Below are 18,309 nucleotides of genomic sequence, written 5' to 3'. Positions count from 1 at the left end.
TATATCATTGCTCGGTGCAGAGTCCTGGCTGCAATGTATCCTTGCTCGGTGCAGAGTCCTGGCTACAATGTATCCTTGCTGGGTGCAGAGTCCTGACTACAATGTATCCTTGCTGGGTGCAGAGTCCTGACTACAATGTATCCTTGCTGGGTGCAGAGTCCTGACTACAATGTATCCTTGCTCAGTGCAGAGTCCTGGCTACAATGTATCCTTGCTGGGTGCAGAGTCCTGACTATAATGTATCCTTGCTCGGTGCACAGTCCTGACTACAATGTATCATTGCTCGGTGCAGAGTCCTGGCTACAATGTATCCTTGCTCGGTGCAGAGTCCTGGCTACAATGTATCCTTGCTGGGTGCAGAGTCCTGGCTACAATGTATCCTTGCTCAGTGCAGAGTCCTGGCTACACTGTATGCTTGCTGGGTGCAGAGTCCTGACTACAATGTATCCTTGCTCAGTGCAGAGTCCTGACTACAATGTATCCTTGCTGGGTGCAGAGTATTGGCTACAATGTATCATTGCTCAGTGCAGAGTCCTGGCTACAATGTATCATTGCTCAGTGCAGAGTCCTGACTACAATGTATCATTGCTCAGTGCAGAGTCCTGACTACAATGTATCATTGCTCAGTGCAGAGTATTGACTACAATGTATCCTTGCTCGGTGCAGAGTCCCGGCTACAATGTCTCTTTCCTCCTCTGACTCGGTTATAGATGCACAGCTCTGGTCCCTCTTCCCAGGGCAGGACACCCCTGTGCTCCCGTCCTGATGGGACCTCCCCCTCCTCTCCTCTTTCCTGAGGGGGGGCTGCCGTCCAGCAGTGAGTGCTCCGGCTGCTCAGGGCTCAGTCCTACCTCTCCTCCATCAGTGCTTGGCTCAGGACCTCTGGATACACGATGCTACATGAGTGGAGCCTGGCATTGCCCCTGCTGCAGCTGCTGCTGCTCTTCTTGCTTTCCCCCCCTGCACCCCTTGCCTTTAACCTGGACATAGACAAGGTCACAGTGTACAGTGGACCCCAGAACAGCTACTTTGGATACTCTGTGGACTTCTACATCCCGGACTCCAGAACGTAAGTCCTGCACAGACTGGGGGTCCGGATGTGGCAGAGCCTCCTGTGCCAGTCTGATGTCCCTCTGAGGGCCTGGCACTGGTGACCACGACCTCAACCAATATCTTCTGCTTTTGATATAGGGGTGTGTGGGGGATAGAGTGAGGAAGTCATTAACCCCTGGCATGCCTAGGTTAAGTGACAATTAATAGGAGGCTCCCCCTCTCCATGTGAAGTGAGGGGACATTGTGCAGGCTCAGATAATTGTGGAGGCTTCTGGTGGACCCTGCCAGGGACCTGGGGATGACCCCTGGAACTTCTAGAGTCCAGAGGATGGAGATGTGCTCCTATGTGTTCAGGTCAGCTGGATAGAGAGGGTTAATACTGTCATATACACATTACATGGTGCTGGTAGTAATAAGTAATAGAGTATCCATTGTAGGAGGTGATAAAATGTATCTAGATAGATATATTAGAAATAAATAGATAGATAATAGATATAGATATGAGATCGATGGATACATAGATATGAGATAGATAGGTAGATAGGTAGATAGATAGATAGATAGATAGATAGATAGGTAGATAGATAGGAGATAATAGATAGATATGAGATATATAATAGATAGATAGATGATAGATAGATATGAGATGGATAGATAGATAGATAGATAGATAGATAGATAGATAGATAGATAGATAGATAAGATGCTAGTTGGTAGACCTCCAGTCTCTCCTGTACTCGCTGGCCCATTACAGCCCATATAGGAGAAGATGCAATAGACAGACAGTAATTGTACTGGTAACAGGATGCATTGTCTTCATTCACACAATGTACTGGATTGCGTCTCGGTTGGGTCTCATTCTCCTGCTGTCGGAGGTGGTCTGCGGCAGTGTTCTCTGTCGGTGGACTCCCGTCATCAGGATGCTCAGCAGTAATATTCTGTATTCTGTCTCCTGTACTGATATTCTCTCCCTTATGGCCCACTCTTCCAGAACCAGCGTATTGATTGGAGCCCCCAAAGCCAACACCAGCCAGCCGGAGATAGTGGAAGGAGGAGCGGTGTACTACTGCCCGTTCCCAAGTGCGGGGACTGGATGTAAGAGGATTCCCTTTGACAACACCAGTGAGTATCACTATACCATATGGGGGTCAGACACCTTCCAGGGATGACGTGACCATATGACGCCCATTCTCGGGCCACCTCTTGGTGTTTTATGGGTGTTTGTATCAGGGAGTTATGTAATGGCAGCCTGTATGGATGTGTTATACGCTGTGCGCTACTGTGTGAATAATTCACTCCTTTACTGAGACATTGTTGATGACAGTACTGCTCCTGTTGTCAAAGATGTGTCTCTGCACAGTCTCACACTGGCAGCGCTGACTGGACAGTGTCACCGTGTGTAGCGAACCCCCCCCAACTGGTAACGCCCATTTGTCAATTAATTTATACATTTCTATTAGGAATAACAGAGGGTCAGCACAGCGAAGAATTTGATGATAGGTCCATTTTTAAATGCGGTCATTACAGATTAGGAACAAAAAGTTTCCTTTTCTGAAAACAGCGCCTCTTGTTTTTATGGGCTGCGTCTGGTACTGCAGTACTTGATTCAAGCCATTGAGGCTGAGCTGCAATACCAGGCATAGCCTATGGACAAGAGTGGCGCTGTTTCTGATTATTTAAAAGGCAGCTTTTCTCATTCCACCCCTTTAAGAAAGGCTTTGTCATTTGCACAGGTCTTTCACATTGGTACAGTATTGTACTAGTAGTAATAGTGTGCAATGTCTGATGCCAGATTGTAATAGCAATACCACCATGAAAATGTCGTAAGACAGTAGCTTTTTTAAAGAGCACCCGTCCCCTCTACTGACATGTCTGGTTTAGTAACTACTGGCATTCTCCATGTAAGAACAATTCTGGAGCATCTGTTATTAAGACTCTATCATATCATGTTCCTCTGTTAATCCTGCTAGAAGTTATGAATGAATTGCTATCAGTTTGCACTGAAGGTCCAGCTGGGTGTTACCAGTTGGGAGTGTGTCCCTGCACATTCTGACACTGATAGCACTGATTGGATAATGTCAAACTGTGCAGGGACACCCCCCCCCCCCCCCCCCAACTGATAACACCTATCTGGACCTGCATTACAGACTGCTGGCAAACTTCTAGTAGGAATAATAGAGGACCTGTACAACATAGAGTCATTAGAATAGAGGCTCCAAAATTGTTATTACATGAGGAATGCAAGTAGTTACTAAACCAGACATGTCAGGAGAGCGGCCAGCAACTCTTTAAAGCAGCTACTGTCTCATGACATTGGGACTTCAAAGTAGTTTCATAAATCTAATTTAAATGAATTACCAAATTGATAAAAATTAAATAAATCACCATACATCAAATTTAGATTATGATCTGCTCTGGTGGTTGTTAGCGTGTGCATATAATGTCATCAGATTCAAAGCTATAGAAAACAAAAAAGCCATAATATATCTTTATAGGGATTGGCGGTAAAAAAAATTCCCTGCTCCCCTTCATATAGGGTAGTTATAGGACTAAATGGTAAAATTCATGCAACTACCACTAGGGGGAGCTTTACACAAATTCTACAGCTTTCGTTGAATTCAGTAGTTGAAGTATAAATCTGTATGACAGGAGCGCTCCCTAGTGGTGGCTGCAGACAAAAAGAATTTTATATTTAAAGGGCTCAATGTCTCTATGGTGGGCATTTTTTCTACTGATCACCTCACTGATCCTCCACTCCTGTCATTGACTGAGGGGGTCATTTAATGTGTGATGAGAGGGACTTGAAAGGAGAGACAGGCAGGGGACCTGGGAAGCATAGAAATGGGAGTGTAGGGGGATCAGTGACTTAAAGGGGTTGTCCAACCCTTTATAAGTGATGGCCTATCCAGGAGGTCTGACACCCCACACACCCATCGATCAACCGTTCTCCATCCATTTTGCAGTGGACGGAGCTGGTTACTGCGGAGTTGCTCCTATTGATGTGAAGGAGTGCAGCACTGCAGTAACCAGCTCTGTCCACTAAGCTGCTGCAAGCAGCTGATCGGTGGGGATGGTGGATGTCGGACCCTCACTCATTAGAGGGTAAAGGATTAGAAGCCTCTTTAAGTATTGCTTGTTTTGATTTTTTTAACCCATTCTGTCTTTTGAAAAAGTTAAATATAAGGATTATACAACCTCTTTAATTCTTTAGTGGTGGGTGGCAGAGGGAGTTTCTAATTTGCCTTGCCAGGGGGGGGGGGGGGGGGGGGGGGGTACCATCTTGTACTTCCCCGACGGCAGCCCTGCTAGCGTGTAATGTTCACACTTGAAGTTTTTCGTAACGAGTAAGATGTTGCCAAAGGCGGGATGTCTGGTTAAAGTTAATTCATGAACACTGTTAGCCTTCGAGCTTGATTTTTGGCTATTGTTTGGAGGGGGATGAGGAGTAGCCCCTACATTTGCAGGTTTCGATATGTTTTATGCTGTATATGAATTTTGTAGATTTAGACAGTGTGTTCTGGGCACATCACTGAGGACCTCTGATGGGTACGGCTTCCACGAGCCCATGTAATTTTAGCCTGTTATTGTTTTCTCGTGCCTCTGACGGTGGTAACGACTTCCACATGGTAATTCTAGACCAGCAAGGCATTGTTTCCTATTGTCAGGGTGACACGCTTGGAGCTGCATGCCTTTACAGTGTTTATTGTAGGATAGTTGTTCTCCGTTGATTTCTTCCTGGCGTCTCAGTTTGGTCGGAACATGCTTCTTCTTTCCTCAGCAACCTAAAATCCACCCGAGGCTTACTGCTCAATATCAATGGCTTAAAATGTGTGATTGGGTTGAACTTTCGTTACACTTGGATACTGAACGTTTGACCATCTGTACAGTGTGGAGATTCAAGGGATGAAATTCCTTCTGTGTCTCTATGGTCTCCAATCATCACTGCTCCATTTCCATTCTTCTATTCTGCTTCACTCATTAGCTTATTGGTCGGGTTCCACACTTAGATTTGGCCCATACCGTAGTTAGGCTCTTCTTTCAGGACCCTGTCCTAATAGTCCAAATGAAGAACATCTACTAAGACCGTCCCTTAACCTCGAGGACCCAACACATTTGTGCAATACATGGACAAACACATATACAATTCAATGACAACTGACAATGCCGCGTTCCTCCTGTGGAGGCACTGCAGGCTAATTCAACACTTACTGCCAGGTTCTCCCACTGATTACAGCTAATCACTGGTGGTCCCAGAGACAAGATATTTTATTATCAGGTTTTTATTAGTAGCTGTAAGGAAATACCATGGTCAACGTCCAGAGCCACAGCTAGCAAACTGAGAAACTGCTACAAGTCTTGCTTAACCTTAACCACTCTGGTTGGTAGGAAGCTAAGGTTACCCCTAGGTTCTTTACCAAACCTGCAGCAAGGCCGGATGGTCCTGGTTGCTAGGGACCCAGGTTACATCTGCGGAGTAAGGTAGCAGAAAGCTGGTGTGGGCTTGCTAGAAGCAGACCTACCAGAATGGCTGGGATGAAAAGAATAGTAGACAAGCCAGGGTCAGAACCAGGAGAGATGGATAGGACTGAAACAGCAAACAAGGGGTTAATCCAGAAAGTAGCCATGGTTAGAATATCAGGAGAATCCCTAAAAGCCAGATCAGCAGACAAGGGGTTAATCCAGAAAACAAGCCATGGTTTTAACAAGCAGGTCTAAAGTTCAGCTACAAAGGACACAGGTACAAACAGAGCCTGGACACCTACATGCAATTTCCAGCAGCCGTCCATGACTGAGAGGCAAACCTAAACACCCCGGGTAGCTCTGGGATTGGCCACTGATCCAGGAACCTGACTGGCTTGGCTTTCAGCTTCAGGGCATGACTGGTCAGCATGACAGCCCTCCAAGCACAGACATGGACCGAAGTCTGTCTGGGTAAACTCCTGACAGTAGTGCCTTCCTAGAAAAAAAAAGAAGTGGTCCCTAGTGGACAACCTGTTTAATAGCATAATGAGCTTCCCACTGTAGGAGCTATAATCCGGCCCCTGAGGAGCAGCCACCTTTTCTTTTAGGGCTGCACCTAGGCACAGGTCTCAAGGCACCAGATGTAAATTTGCAGCTTTATTGGCAGCCTCTCCCTGTACATACAGGCAGGACGCTATAGGAGTCTCAAGATCTGGTCCCTGAGGGGCCCAAAGATTTCTCTGTCACAAAAAAACACACCACTATTATTACTAATACATGTTCAGTGGCGGCCCTATTATAGTTTTTGCTGTGAGGCATGTGAGCTTTAAGTTATGCCTCTGTCTATGCACTCTGCAAATTATAACAACCTGACTCCCTACAAAATATCCTTCTATATAGGACTTGATGTTGTCAGGGACTTTCATGATGACTGAATCTTTCCTGTAGCCTTGGTAATGGTAATTCAGGTTGTTTGAAGTTATCCCCTATCCACAGGATAGGGGATCCCTATTAGATTTGCGGGGTAACTACCACTGGGGCACCCACCGATTACAAGAATGGTGGCCCCGTACCAGCTGCACGCACCCCCCCCCCTACGAAATGAATGGAATGGCTGGTCAGGCATGCATATGACCGCCTCATTCATTTCTATGGGAATTCCAGAGATAGGTGAGCGCTATCTCCAAAACTACAATAGAAATTAATGGGGGGCTCCAGGGTGTACAGGGCCCCCATACTCATGATTGGTGAGGGTCCAAGCGGTATGACCCCTACTGATCTAATCCTGTGGATAGGGAACAGGTTTAAACAACCGAAATACCCCTTTAACGCTCTACCTGGGTATTGACATGTCTGACTGTAGAAGCCCTGTGATGGGGCCATACACATTTTACATGGTTTGCGTTTTATATGGGGGAGTTCATAAAAAGATATATTAGAGCCATAGTAATAAATGACCTTGGAAACCAAAACTTCTGACATAAAACATATAAATTTGTAATGAGACGTATAAATTTATGGGCAGCTTTCCAGAACTCTCTTGGCATTGTGCTGACTTTGTGCTGGATTTATGTCCATAGGATTTGAAAGTAAACGATGGATGCTGGACGGTCCAGTCAGGATCTGAATGTTGCCGGGTCCGTCCCTGTCACGTCCTGTGCCCTGCACCTTGTAATGTCTGGCGTTGCTTGTCCGCTTACTTTGCTTGCATGCAGTGGTCTAGACTTAAGAAGCTGGGGCAGGATCTCTTGTCTTATTTTAAAAGTAGATCCCCTTCCCAGGACCTGAAGATATTGAATGACTGGAAATGGTCCAGTTGTATTTTAATGGCCGGCATGTAATAAGGCAGCGCCCGCTACAGGAGATAACCGCTGACCGGTAGAGAAGCTGGACCACGGCTGACCACTGTGGTGGCTTCTCTTCGTGAGAAACCCCTTTAGTGGTATTTCTTTATCTCTAAAATACAAAATGCCTAAAATATGTAATATACACCGGCCCACCTTCACCTGGACCACCTACTGCCCTCTGTTGTCCTAGCAGGGCAGTGACGTGTCATCCATGCCACGTGACTGGCTGCAGCAGTGACGTCACTGCTTATGTGCCTGCAATGACAACAGTAGATGGTAGGGGGCAGAAGTGCTGGCAGGGTAAAATGGTGCTGAATTTAAAGGGGTTCTCCGGGCTACAGATATTGATGACCTATCGTAATTGGGTCCGACACCCGGCACCCCCAGCGATCAGCTGTTTTGGGCAGCAGTGGCGCTGTGTATGCTGTACTGTGTATGGAGCAGAGCGCTGTGCATGGTCTAGTGGCCGTTCTGGGGTATTGCAGGTCAGCTTCCGTTCAAGTGAAGAGCCTTCTGCTTCCACGCTTTACACCGTATAGTTTCCGGAACTGCGGCTGCCTGAAATAGCTTATTGGTAGGGGTACCAAATGTTGGATCCCCACTGATCTGATCAGGGGCATGACTGTAATTCATAGGGCCCCAGAGCGAAATAGGATGGGGCCCCTCCACCTAGTGTAAGATAATTAAAACAACAGCATAAGAAGCAATAATAATTATAATAGCACCATATATCAGAAAACTCAGATTATAGCAAAAAGCCGCCATATTGTTCTTGCACCTGATTGCCTCCCCCCCCCCCCCCCCAACCTCAGCCTCATGGCTGCTATGGCTATAGTAACACCCATGGATCTGATATTGATGACCTAACCTAAGAACAGGTTACTATCTGTAGCTCGGACAACCTCGCTGTTACTAAGGCGAAATGAGACTAAGTTCTGACCACCAGATGGCCGAGAAACAGCGGAACGGCCCGGTGCTTGCTGCGCATGGGAGCTGCGAAAAACAGGGTGGCACCGGAAGCTATGCAGTTTCCCTAAGGCCTCTTGCACACAAATGTTTTTTTTTCCGTTTACGTTCCATCTTTTGTGTTCCGTATACGGACCCATTCATTTCAATGGATCCGCAAAAAAAACGGATGGTACACCGTATGCCTTCCATTTCCGTATTTCCGTTCCATTCAAAGATAGAACATGTCCTATTATTGTCCGCATAACGGACAAGGATAGGACTGTTCTATCAGGGGCCAGCTGTTCCGTTCCGCAAAAAAACTGAATGCACATGGACGTCATCCGTATTTTTTGCAGATCCGTTTTTTGCGGACCGCAAAATACCTGAAAAAGCCATGCGGTCATGTGCAAGAGGCCTAAGGGGCCGGCAGTGCCCATATTGCGGCCCGCAAACAGGGCGTCTGCAGTATGCGGGCACCGGCCGTGTGCACCCCACATCACGGATGCGGACCCATTCGCTTCAATCCTGAAGGTCCGGTGTGGAATGGAGGCGCGGAAGCACTACGGAGCGCTTTCATGAGGTTTCTCTCTGTTCCTCCGCACCGCAAAAAAAATAGAACATGTTCTATTTTTTAGTGGTGCGGACGGATCAAGTTAAATGGGTCTGGATCCGTCTGCGGAATCCGCACGGATGTTGCCCGTGCATTGGGGACCGCAAATTACGGGGCCCTAACGCTGTTTCCGTAGCTCCGATCCACTGCAGCTATTGAAGCTACAAGTTGTTTCCCGGCCACCCGGTGGTCGAGACTTTTAGTCACATTGAAATGTGACGATCCCTTTAACTCGCTAGATTGCATTTTTTAGGCATTTAGAACCTGCCGATACGTATTTTTAGGGAAAGCCTGTGGACAGGGGATACCTTCAAAACTTGGCACAAACCATTTAAAACTTATGTAAAAAGTTGCAAAACTAAACAGTAATTCATCCGGCACATTACATCCCTATATTCCGCCCCCGCACTTAGGATTTAGAAACCAGTATGTTGGTTATTTTCGGAATTGTTCTGACAGCCTAAGATAATAAAAAAGAACAAGCAAAGTGAAGAAGATCTTCCCCGGGTGGTGCTTTCACTCTTTTGGAGCGTTTTACAAGATGTCTCTCTTCTCCGCCTCGTCTTCATTAGGATGTCGTAAAGAAAGATCACAGGGTCACCCCAGACCTCCTATCCTGTAACTGCAGGAAGGGTCTATTCCCAGCTCCGGCAGTCACTATAACTTAAAGGGGTTGTCCGCTTTTCCCATATTGACGACCTATCCTTAGAATTGTGTTCTCTTCGATCGGCTTGTTCGCATTGGCTCCTAAACATAAGCAGCAGCCCACCACAAGCTCACCAGAAAGTCAATGCATGTGATTTTCTATTCAACTGGAGTGATTATAATGAGAAACCGCTTTACAGGCGCTGATGGGAATATACCTCAATAAGGTGAAAAAATACTCAGGTATCAAACTGGCGCCTCGCTTTTTGGATTTTTGTCCATACGTTTTTTAGGGTTGGGTCAATAGTGGAATTGCTGTGCTAGTATTTTCCACACTCCTTTCTCGTCTTAGGGTGGAAGATGGCTATAGAGACCTCCAGTAGTCAACATATGAATATGTTTCCAGGAGGAATAACAGAGGAACGACAAGGCAGGCTTATGGGAAAATATGGTTTAGACTTGTCAGCAGAGGCGACAGGTCTTCTCTAACCTTGTAAACCGTCCTCATGTATAATGTTATGCTACCGCAATATGTTGGGATTTGCCGGTGGACGTCACTGACGTCTGAAGCCACTGACACATAATCTCTCTCAACAGTACAGGGGAGATCAAAAGCTAACATGAAGCCGGGGTAGATGCCTCCAGTTCATTTCTTTTAAATCCACCTACACGTGTTTCTGATTTTTTTTTAAATGCAAAAATTGGTTTTTACGGAGCCGCTCCTCAGCCTGGACGCATCTGTTCGCATAGTTTACGAGATAACATCAGCCTTCTGCAGGATGTGCTTTCAAGAAGGAGAACAAAAAGGAGTAAAAAAATAAATAAAAATAAAAAATTTCTGTAGGATCTGAAGTGTATAAATGGAGAAACACAAGATGACCTCAGTCATACGTGAGCCAATGCGTAATGCTTTCTCCTCCGCACCGGGCTGAAGAAGGCAGAGAGGATCCGAAAGGAACGATGGATGGGAGAGAAGAAGCCAAATCTATAGACTAAGACATAAGACACCGAGATAAAGGCCTGGACTCCTGGATATTGTCAGAGCCGCCATCCAAGCGTCATGTATGAGCGCGTCAGGATTTCGCTTTGTAATAGCTTAATTGTGTCTGTACAAAGGCCAAAGTGAAGGATTCTGCATCTAGACTTCATGCAAAGAGGTTTCTTACAAGGAAAGAGAACCATCTCGCTAGCGCCACCTTATGGAAGGAGCTCAAAATCCGACTTTTTGACTTATAGGGAGCCACTTCCACAAGGTGGCGCTAGTGAGATGGTTCTCTTTTCTTGGGAGATACCTCTTTGCATATGGTTTTCCCATGGACCAATAAGTCTCCATACCATGGATCACTTTCAGTTAGTCCCCATACAGGACTGGTCTCTTTAAAGGCTATGGAGGACCTTCAAGGCAATATTTTTTTGACTGCAGTCGATAATTTGGGTAAAATACATTTTCAGCAGTTTTTGAGATACAGGGGTTAAAAAAAAATCTGTCTGTTTGCAGAGTATTACTTCCAAATCCCGTCAGCTGACAGCTCATGTGAAGCCTTAACTGCGATCTCTTGACCTCATATACACTCATCATAGCTAAACTCTTAACAAACTGATGAGATCATGGCTTAAATGAGTGTTTATGAGGTCAGGGGATCAGAGATAAGGCTACACATGACCTGTCAGATGACAGGATTTAGAAGTGATACTCTGCAAATAGGCAGAATTTTTTAACCCCGTCTCGAAAACTGCTGAAAACTTTTGCTGAAAATGTTTAACGCCACGACTGTGCCAAGATGGGGCATGTCCCTTCTTGGCTCGGTGTGTGGACAGATGCCGCTTGAATTCACGGCTTGTGTCCGCTCGCAGTTTAGTCGCGAGCAGGTACCGGCAACCAAAGTGAACAACCGCAAAGGTTTTTGCCGTAGTATACATGGTGGAATTTGATGGCGTCAAAATCTGCATTGTGAGCCGTACCCTATGGCTTTAAACCTCTGGATGTAATGAATGCTGTCATTCACTGACAGCCAGCATGGATCTTTAATAAGGCGGCAAAATGAAGCACTGTATTATAAAGTATCTAATAAAGCTGCCCAGCCTTTCATTGTACAGGGATTCGGCTGTAATATGATTAGATTGGAGTAAACTTTGCCCACTTAGTTTAAATAAAAATCAATCTATTGTTTCACTGACAGCAAGCAGAGGTCTTGAACTTGGTGCATGGCTCCTTTAAATTTGAGAAAGTATGGTTTCTGCTCGTATCTGGCGTGATCCTGGCAAATGCAACTACCTTACAGTCGTGCTGCGAGCGCCTCATTAGCATTTTCTACAAAACGACTGATAGGGTTGCTACAAGACGGGGGCCATTGCACTCAGCATGATCAACCCTACCAGGCAGTATGGTTTACCGGGGTTGATCCTGCTTATATATGCCTTTAATTCTTTTCTGACCAGCAAGAGGGGCTATATATAGGGCATGGGGCCCTGCAGCGTCCTTCTCCCATGCATCGACCATCAGTTATTCCTCTTAGCAGTGGTTTATTCAGTTGCAGGAACATCCCTTATTACATCGGGACATGTTAGGACACAGCCGCCACGGAAGTCACACAACAATTAGATTTCGATAATCAGTCAGCAACACGTGGCTTCCAGGCGGCTCTCGCGTTACTCAGAAGTCCTCTCTATGTTTTCTATAGGAATTTCCAAGGTATTGTATAAGGTTTAAAAACAGGTCTGCCTTACACCGAAAACAGCGCCACTCTTGTCCACAGGCTGTGTGCGGTATTGCAGCACTGCCCCATCCAAATAAATGGAGCTGAAATACCTGACACAACCATTAGACACAAGTGGCGCAATTTCTGGAAAAAGCATCCATATTTTCTAATACTATACAACCCCTGTAAAGAGGACCCCTCCCCTCTCCTGACATCTCTGTTTTAGTAACTACTTGCATTCCCCATGTAATGAAAATTCTGGAACATCCATCCTTATGACTCTATGTTATGTCATTCCTCTATTATTCCTGCTAGAAGTTAGGAATGAATTTCCAGCAATCTGCAGTTGGGTGTTACTAGTTGGGGATGTGTCCCTGCACAGTCTGACACTGGCAGCACTGATTGGTTAGTGTCAGACTGTCCAGTGACACCCCCCCCCCCCCAACTGGTATCACTCAGCTGGACCTTCATTCATTCATTCATGACTTCTAATAGGAATACTAGAGGGACAGCGCAACATAACGTTATAAGAATAGATGCCTAGAATTGTTCTTTTTCTCTGGGGTTGGCAGATTCCCAAGTTTGCCCTTTCAGACCCCTGGGAAAGCCGGATTTTAACCCCTGCGGTAGATGCAGCGCCGATCATATGGGTCATTACCCAGCTTTCCCAGAAACGGATAGAAAGCAGCAACTGAAGTAATTTTGAATGGTTTATAGGGAACCGCTTTGGCAGGTAGGAGAACATCTGTGTGAAATACAATCGGTGTGGCCCTCAGCAGTTGGGGTGCACATGTTCCAGATGTATAAGGTGGGCCTCCGCTGAGGTAGACCCTACGAGCGGCTCACAGGGATAATGCAGTGAACTGGCAGGAGATACGGTGAATTCTTTCTTTGTAGGAATATTTCTGCAATGTCTATGGAATTGGCAGCGAACATCAGCAAAATCAGTCCCAGGGCAGGAGCTGACGTCTGGGGCCCCCGGCAGAACCTGGATCCTGTCTGGAGTTAGCATGCGAGTGACACAGCCGCCACATCCGGCTTAGAAACCTTGTAAAAGGGGTGTCAGTGCTCCATCTGTGCAGAGTCATTCACACCTATGTACTGCAGTGTGCTATCAATATATGCCAGATGGGACAACCCCTTTAAGGCCCTATACATGGGCCGACTAAGTTTGTTCCATCAGAAGAGATTAGAGCTACATTTACACGTTGTAATCACCTCCGCCGTATGGGGAAGAGCAATCACTGCTGCGATCATTTGTTCCCATACAGATTCACTGGTTCTGGGCGGCAGATCCCTGTTCACACAGGACAATCTCCTGCCCAGAAACACTGGTTTTGGTGCCACATCAACAATGCTTTCACCCGATGAACCCAATTATATACTCCCAATCCTGCCCGGTCCCCTTAGTGCCCCCTTCTCATACCCGCTTAGTGCCCCTGCAATAATGCACTCTCAGTACCCCTGACATAGCATGGGGGCCCTTCACGCAGTATGATGTCAATAGAATGTCCCCTAAGTGCCCCCCTCACAGTAGAAGGTTCCCATAACTGCCCCCATATAGTGTGATGCCCACACAAAGTATTAAGCCCCCTTAAGTACCCCCATACAGAGTGATGCCCAGTAAGTGCCCCTCACACAGTATGATGCCCCCATAAGTACCGCACATACAGTATGAGGCCCCCTTACATGCCCCTAAACAACCTGATGCCCATAAAGGGCTCCACACACAGTCTGATGCCCCCTTAAGTGCCCCTACAGAGTTGATTCCCAAATGGGCGACCGCCATACAGCATAAGGTCCCCCTAAGTGCCCCCACAGTATGATCCCCCATAAATGCCTCCATGTAGTATAAGGCCCCATTAAGTGCCCCCATACAGACTGATGTCCCCTTTAATCCCCCCATGCAATATGATGCCCCCATACAGAGTGATTAATCCTTAAGTGCCCCCCCTTCCCGTACAGTATGATTCCCCCATGGGTGAGACCCTCCTAAGTGCCCTCATACTCACCAGCCATCCCAGGACCGCGGGACAAAAACCAAAATTCAGGACTGTCCTGCTGGATCTGGGACGGTTGGGAGGCATCACTTCACACAGGGCAATTATCAGGAATGAGTACTCCTAGGAATACCCGACCATGGGAACTTGTAGAAGGGCCCAAATCATAGGGTTCTGCTTTGACACCGCTGCAGCCAACGACAAACCCCTTTCATCATGTGACCAACTGACATGATGCAAGGAGGCCAGGTCACCACTGCGGCCAGGCATTGGCTGCAGCAGACGTTGACAGCGGGGGACCCAAGTGATGCAACAGCGGCGGCCAGGCAGCAAAGGAGCTGGGATCCAGTGGCAGGGGGCCATGGGGAGTGTGTGTGTGTGTGTGCACGCGGGGGGTCTGTCCAAACTGCAGGATCAGACGACACACTGCAATGTTGCTTCGTTTTTAATGTTAGATGCATCGGAGCAGACATAAGTATACAAGCCCTTTAAATGATGGCTTCTCCTTTGAGCTTACACGTTGCGATAGGATACATACAGTTTGCATAATATCCTCGTTACACCCAGCGGTGGTGTACACCAGACGTCCCCGCATCCAGCCAGATGTGCACGTGTGCTCTCCGCCTGACGTCAGCGAGATATATATAGAAGCCTTGTTATGAAGTTACTTTAACGGATGGCCCATCTCCAGCCTGCACGTCTCCGCAGTACACAGCGCCCTCCAAATAGCTGTTATAGCCGAAAACTTGTGACACTGGATCAGATAGAAAGCTCAGTCCATCCGGCCTATTAGGGAATTCTGAATAAATTGGGGGGGGGGGGGGGGGTTGTCCTCTGTTCAGGAGTGAAGAGCAGTTACAAAGAGCGTCTCTGTTTCTGGAGGACCTGTCCTGTCCTGCCTTACACAGGCAACCCATTGACATAAATAGACACGGAGCAATGCTTTATCTCCCCTGTGGTGGCGCTATGCTCAGGGTAGGTGATAACTGTGTCACCGCCAATGATGACGAGAATGGGCCCTGTTTGAAAGGAGTGATGGTCACGCTGCCGATCCTTTCATTCGCTAAGGCAGCGGTGGGGAACCATTTTGCTGCCAAGGGCCATTTGGATATTTGTAACATCATTCGGGGGCAATACAAAATTCTCAATAAAAAATTTTTACTGCTGTATTTGGTCAAACATATAATTGACTTAGGGATAAGTTACAGAAATTGCACTTCAATTAAAATAATCTAGAGGGCTGTATTTTTGCAGCACAAAATAGCGCCTGCACTATATATATACAGTATATTACATACAATACAGGCGCCATATTGACCACACATAGCAGTCTAATTTTTAAGTTCAGAATGTTACTTATTTGACATTAATGGCAGGAAGCTAAACCCAGGGGGTCCAGAGAGGGGTTCACCCAGCTTTCACTCTCCCTGCCTCTTTCTTCGCAACTGTCCCTGCCTTTGTCCCTTTCTCAGCAAAATATCTGCCCCCACCTCCATCAGCCTGAAATCAGCCTCCTATCAGACCCCCCAGGCCTACATCAGCCTCAGATCAGACTCCCATCAGACCTCTAAGCCTCAGATTAGACCCCAATCAGACCCTTCCTAGCTTCAGATCAGACTCCCATCAGACCCCCAGCCTCAGACCAGACCCGGATCAGACGCCCAGCCTCAGATCAGCCCCCATCAGACCCCCCAGGGTCAGATCAGCCCCTATAAGACCCCCCCAGCCTCAGATCAGACCTTCATAATACCCTCCCTAGCCTCAGATCAGCCCCCATCAGACCCTCCCCAGCCTCAGATCAGCCCCCATCAGCCCCCCTAGTCTCAGATCAGACCCCTATCAAACCCCAGCCTCAGATCAGACACCCCCAGCCTCAGATCAGACCCTCCCAAGCCTCAGATCAGACCCCCATCAGACCCTCCCCACCCTCCTTTAGCCTCAGATCAGCCCCAATCAGACATCAGATCAGATACTGTATTTAAGATAAACAAATAAACTTACCTCTCCAGCTCCGTACGGCGCTGCCTCTTGGCAGATTCACTTACCCTCCCTGTTCTTCTTCCTGCCGCACTATATTGTCACCTCACACCGCACAGCGTCAGGTCATAGTGCACGTCTACGTGCACTGCGTCCTGACGCTGGATGTGTCAGGACACAGTGTGGGGCTGAAAGAAGACCAGGGAAGGTGAGGACAGCCAGTGCAGTGCTGTTCTCACCTTCCTGTGCCTCCCGTATGCTAATGACCGCTTCCATAATGGAAGGGGTCATAAGCATTTTCACATTATGTTCTGGCAGGGGGCCGGGGGCCACATGAAATGATACCGTGGGCCGCATACGGCCCTCGGGCCGGAGGTTCCCCACCCCTGCGCTAAGGGATGGAGATAGCCGAGCACTGTACACACGGGACTTGTGGAAGCCGTATCGGTTCTTTTTTTAAACCGATACAATTTTTAATAACTGGAGGAAAGAAGGTGACTTAAAGTTAACTTTTATTAGCTTACATGCTGACCTATCTATAGTTTTGTGGCAAAGGATTCGCTGTAACTTGTGTTTTCCAGCTCTTTTTATGCTTAGGAGTCCAGTGGGCGGTCCTGTGAGTGATTGACAGCTTTCTGTATGTGCATAGTCATACAGGGAAGACTCAGTCATTGATCAGGACCGCCCACTGGACTCTTAAGCATAGAATGAGCTGGAAAATGGAAAAAGTTATACTGAATTATTTCCACCAAAACTGTGTATCAATCTGCTTCTCCTGGTCTTTACTGTATACAGATCAGACACTGTGTTGAACACGACAGGTTCCCTTTAAGTTACAAAATTCTGTCTTGATTTTTTAATGAGACTTTATAGGCAGGTGAGGCTTTATTTTTCTCACAAGAGCTTCAAATCTCCTAAATAGACTCTAATTTAAATAATGCAAAATGATGACTGGCAGCCTCCACTAGAGGGAGCTCCAGAGCTTGGCGCATACTGTGTTAGGCTGTCGATGCTAGGTCGATGCCTAGTCTTTTTGTAGACTTTTGATTGATTTTAAAATGGAATGATAGCTGCACAAGATTTCACACAACTCAGTTTACTGCTTAAGGCTTGTTTCACATTTGCTTTGAACAGATCCGGGGTGTGAACAACCTGCCGGATCCGTCACTGCCGGACATTACCAGAATTCTGTCCGGCTCTATGAAATGTAATGGGGACCGGTAAAGATCCAGCCGTTACCTGGCAAACATGGCGACAATCAGACGGACAAAAACATCATCTTTTGTTTTCATTGTTATCATTTCCCTTTGCTGTAAAAGTTGAAAAAATGTTTGATGCCCCTCGTGATAAACAGACTGATACACAGGGGAATGCCAATTTGTTAACCTAGCCCCTTCCCTTCAGCCCCTACCTGGTGCTGCCTGAGGTGATCGCCTCACCTGGCCTCATTGGTGGCGCACCCCTGCTGATACATTGTAGCAAACCAGTATATAGATTTGTGCAGCTGCTGCTAATGTCTTGAGCTCACAGACCTTACAATTGTATCCACTTCTCAGCTGCTTTGTATAGATGACTGTTCTCATTCACTGCAATATTCTACACCTGATGAAGGCGACCCTTTCCCCGAAACACGTTGTGTGATTGCAATAAATACTTTTGAAGATACATCATCCGCCATTGGTTGGTTCCGATGCTCCTTCTTTTTTACTTGTTCTCATTCACTGACAGCAAACAAATATTTTGAAAATTGTGGGGAATTGAAAGACGAAGTATATCAGAAAGTTGTAGAACTTTTTATTTATTTATTTTTAATAGTGCGTTTTTTTTAAATTAAAATTTGTTTTCTGTATTCAGTGATTTTGTTTCATTTACATAAAACCAGATAAGCCCCTTTAAGAACTCGTATTTAGTGGGGGAAACGTTCTTCAGTATTATCCATGGTCAGACGGTTTGTTCTGCCCCTGGTCAGCTGATCTGCTAATAATTATTTTGCTGTGAACAGTCTTTTATCAGAATTCAGGCCGTCTGAGCCAAGTTTGCCCTTACATGTAGCAGAGTTTATATAACGT

General features: G+C 46.6%; 1 protein-coding gene across 2 annotated transcripts in view; it reads left to right on the top strand.

Annotated features, from left to right (window-relative positions):
• Positions 1-770: 770 nt before the first annotated feature.
• The window catches only part of ITGA8 (integrin subunit alpha 8), a 167,424-nt gene continuing 149,885 nt past the window's right edge, over positions 771-18,309 (top strand). The window contains exons 1-2 of one of the 2 annotated variants that reach the window (XM_040434555.1): positions 771-1,069; positions 2,045-2,175. In XM_040434555.1, coding sequence (XP_040290489.1) covers positions 894-1,069; positions 2,045-2,175 — 307 coding nt within the window. In that variant the 5' untranslated portion in view covers positions 771-893. Of the gene's footprint in view, positions 1,070-2,044; positions 2,176-17,062; positions 17,073-17,719; positions 17,727-18,309 lie in introns of those variants that run through there. The other variant, XM_040434556.1, reaches the window with a different exon arrangement.

Source organism: Bufo bufo, chromosome 5 (genome assembly GCF_905171765.1).
Source record: "Bufo bufo chromosome 5, aBufBuf1.1, whole genome shotgun sequence".
Taxonomy (NCBI): Eukaryota; Metazoa; Chordata; class Amphibia; order Anura; family Bufonidae; genus Bufo; species Bufo bufo.
This window is presented reverse-complemented; position numbering and strand designations above follow the sequence as displayed.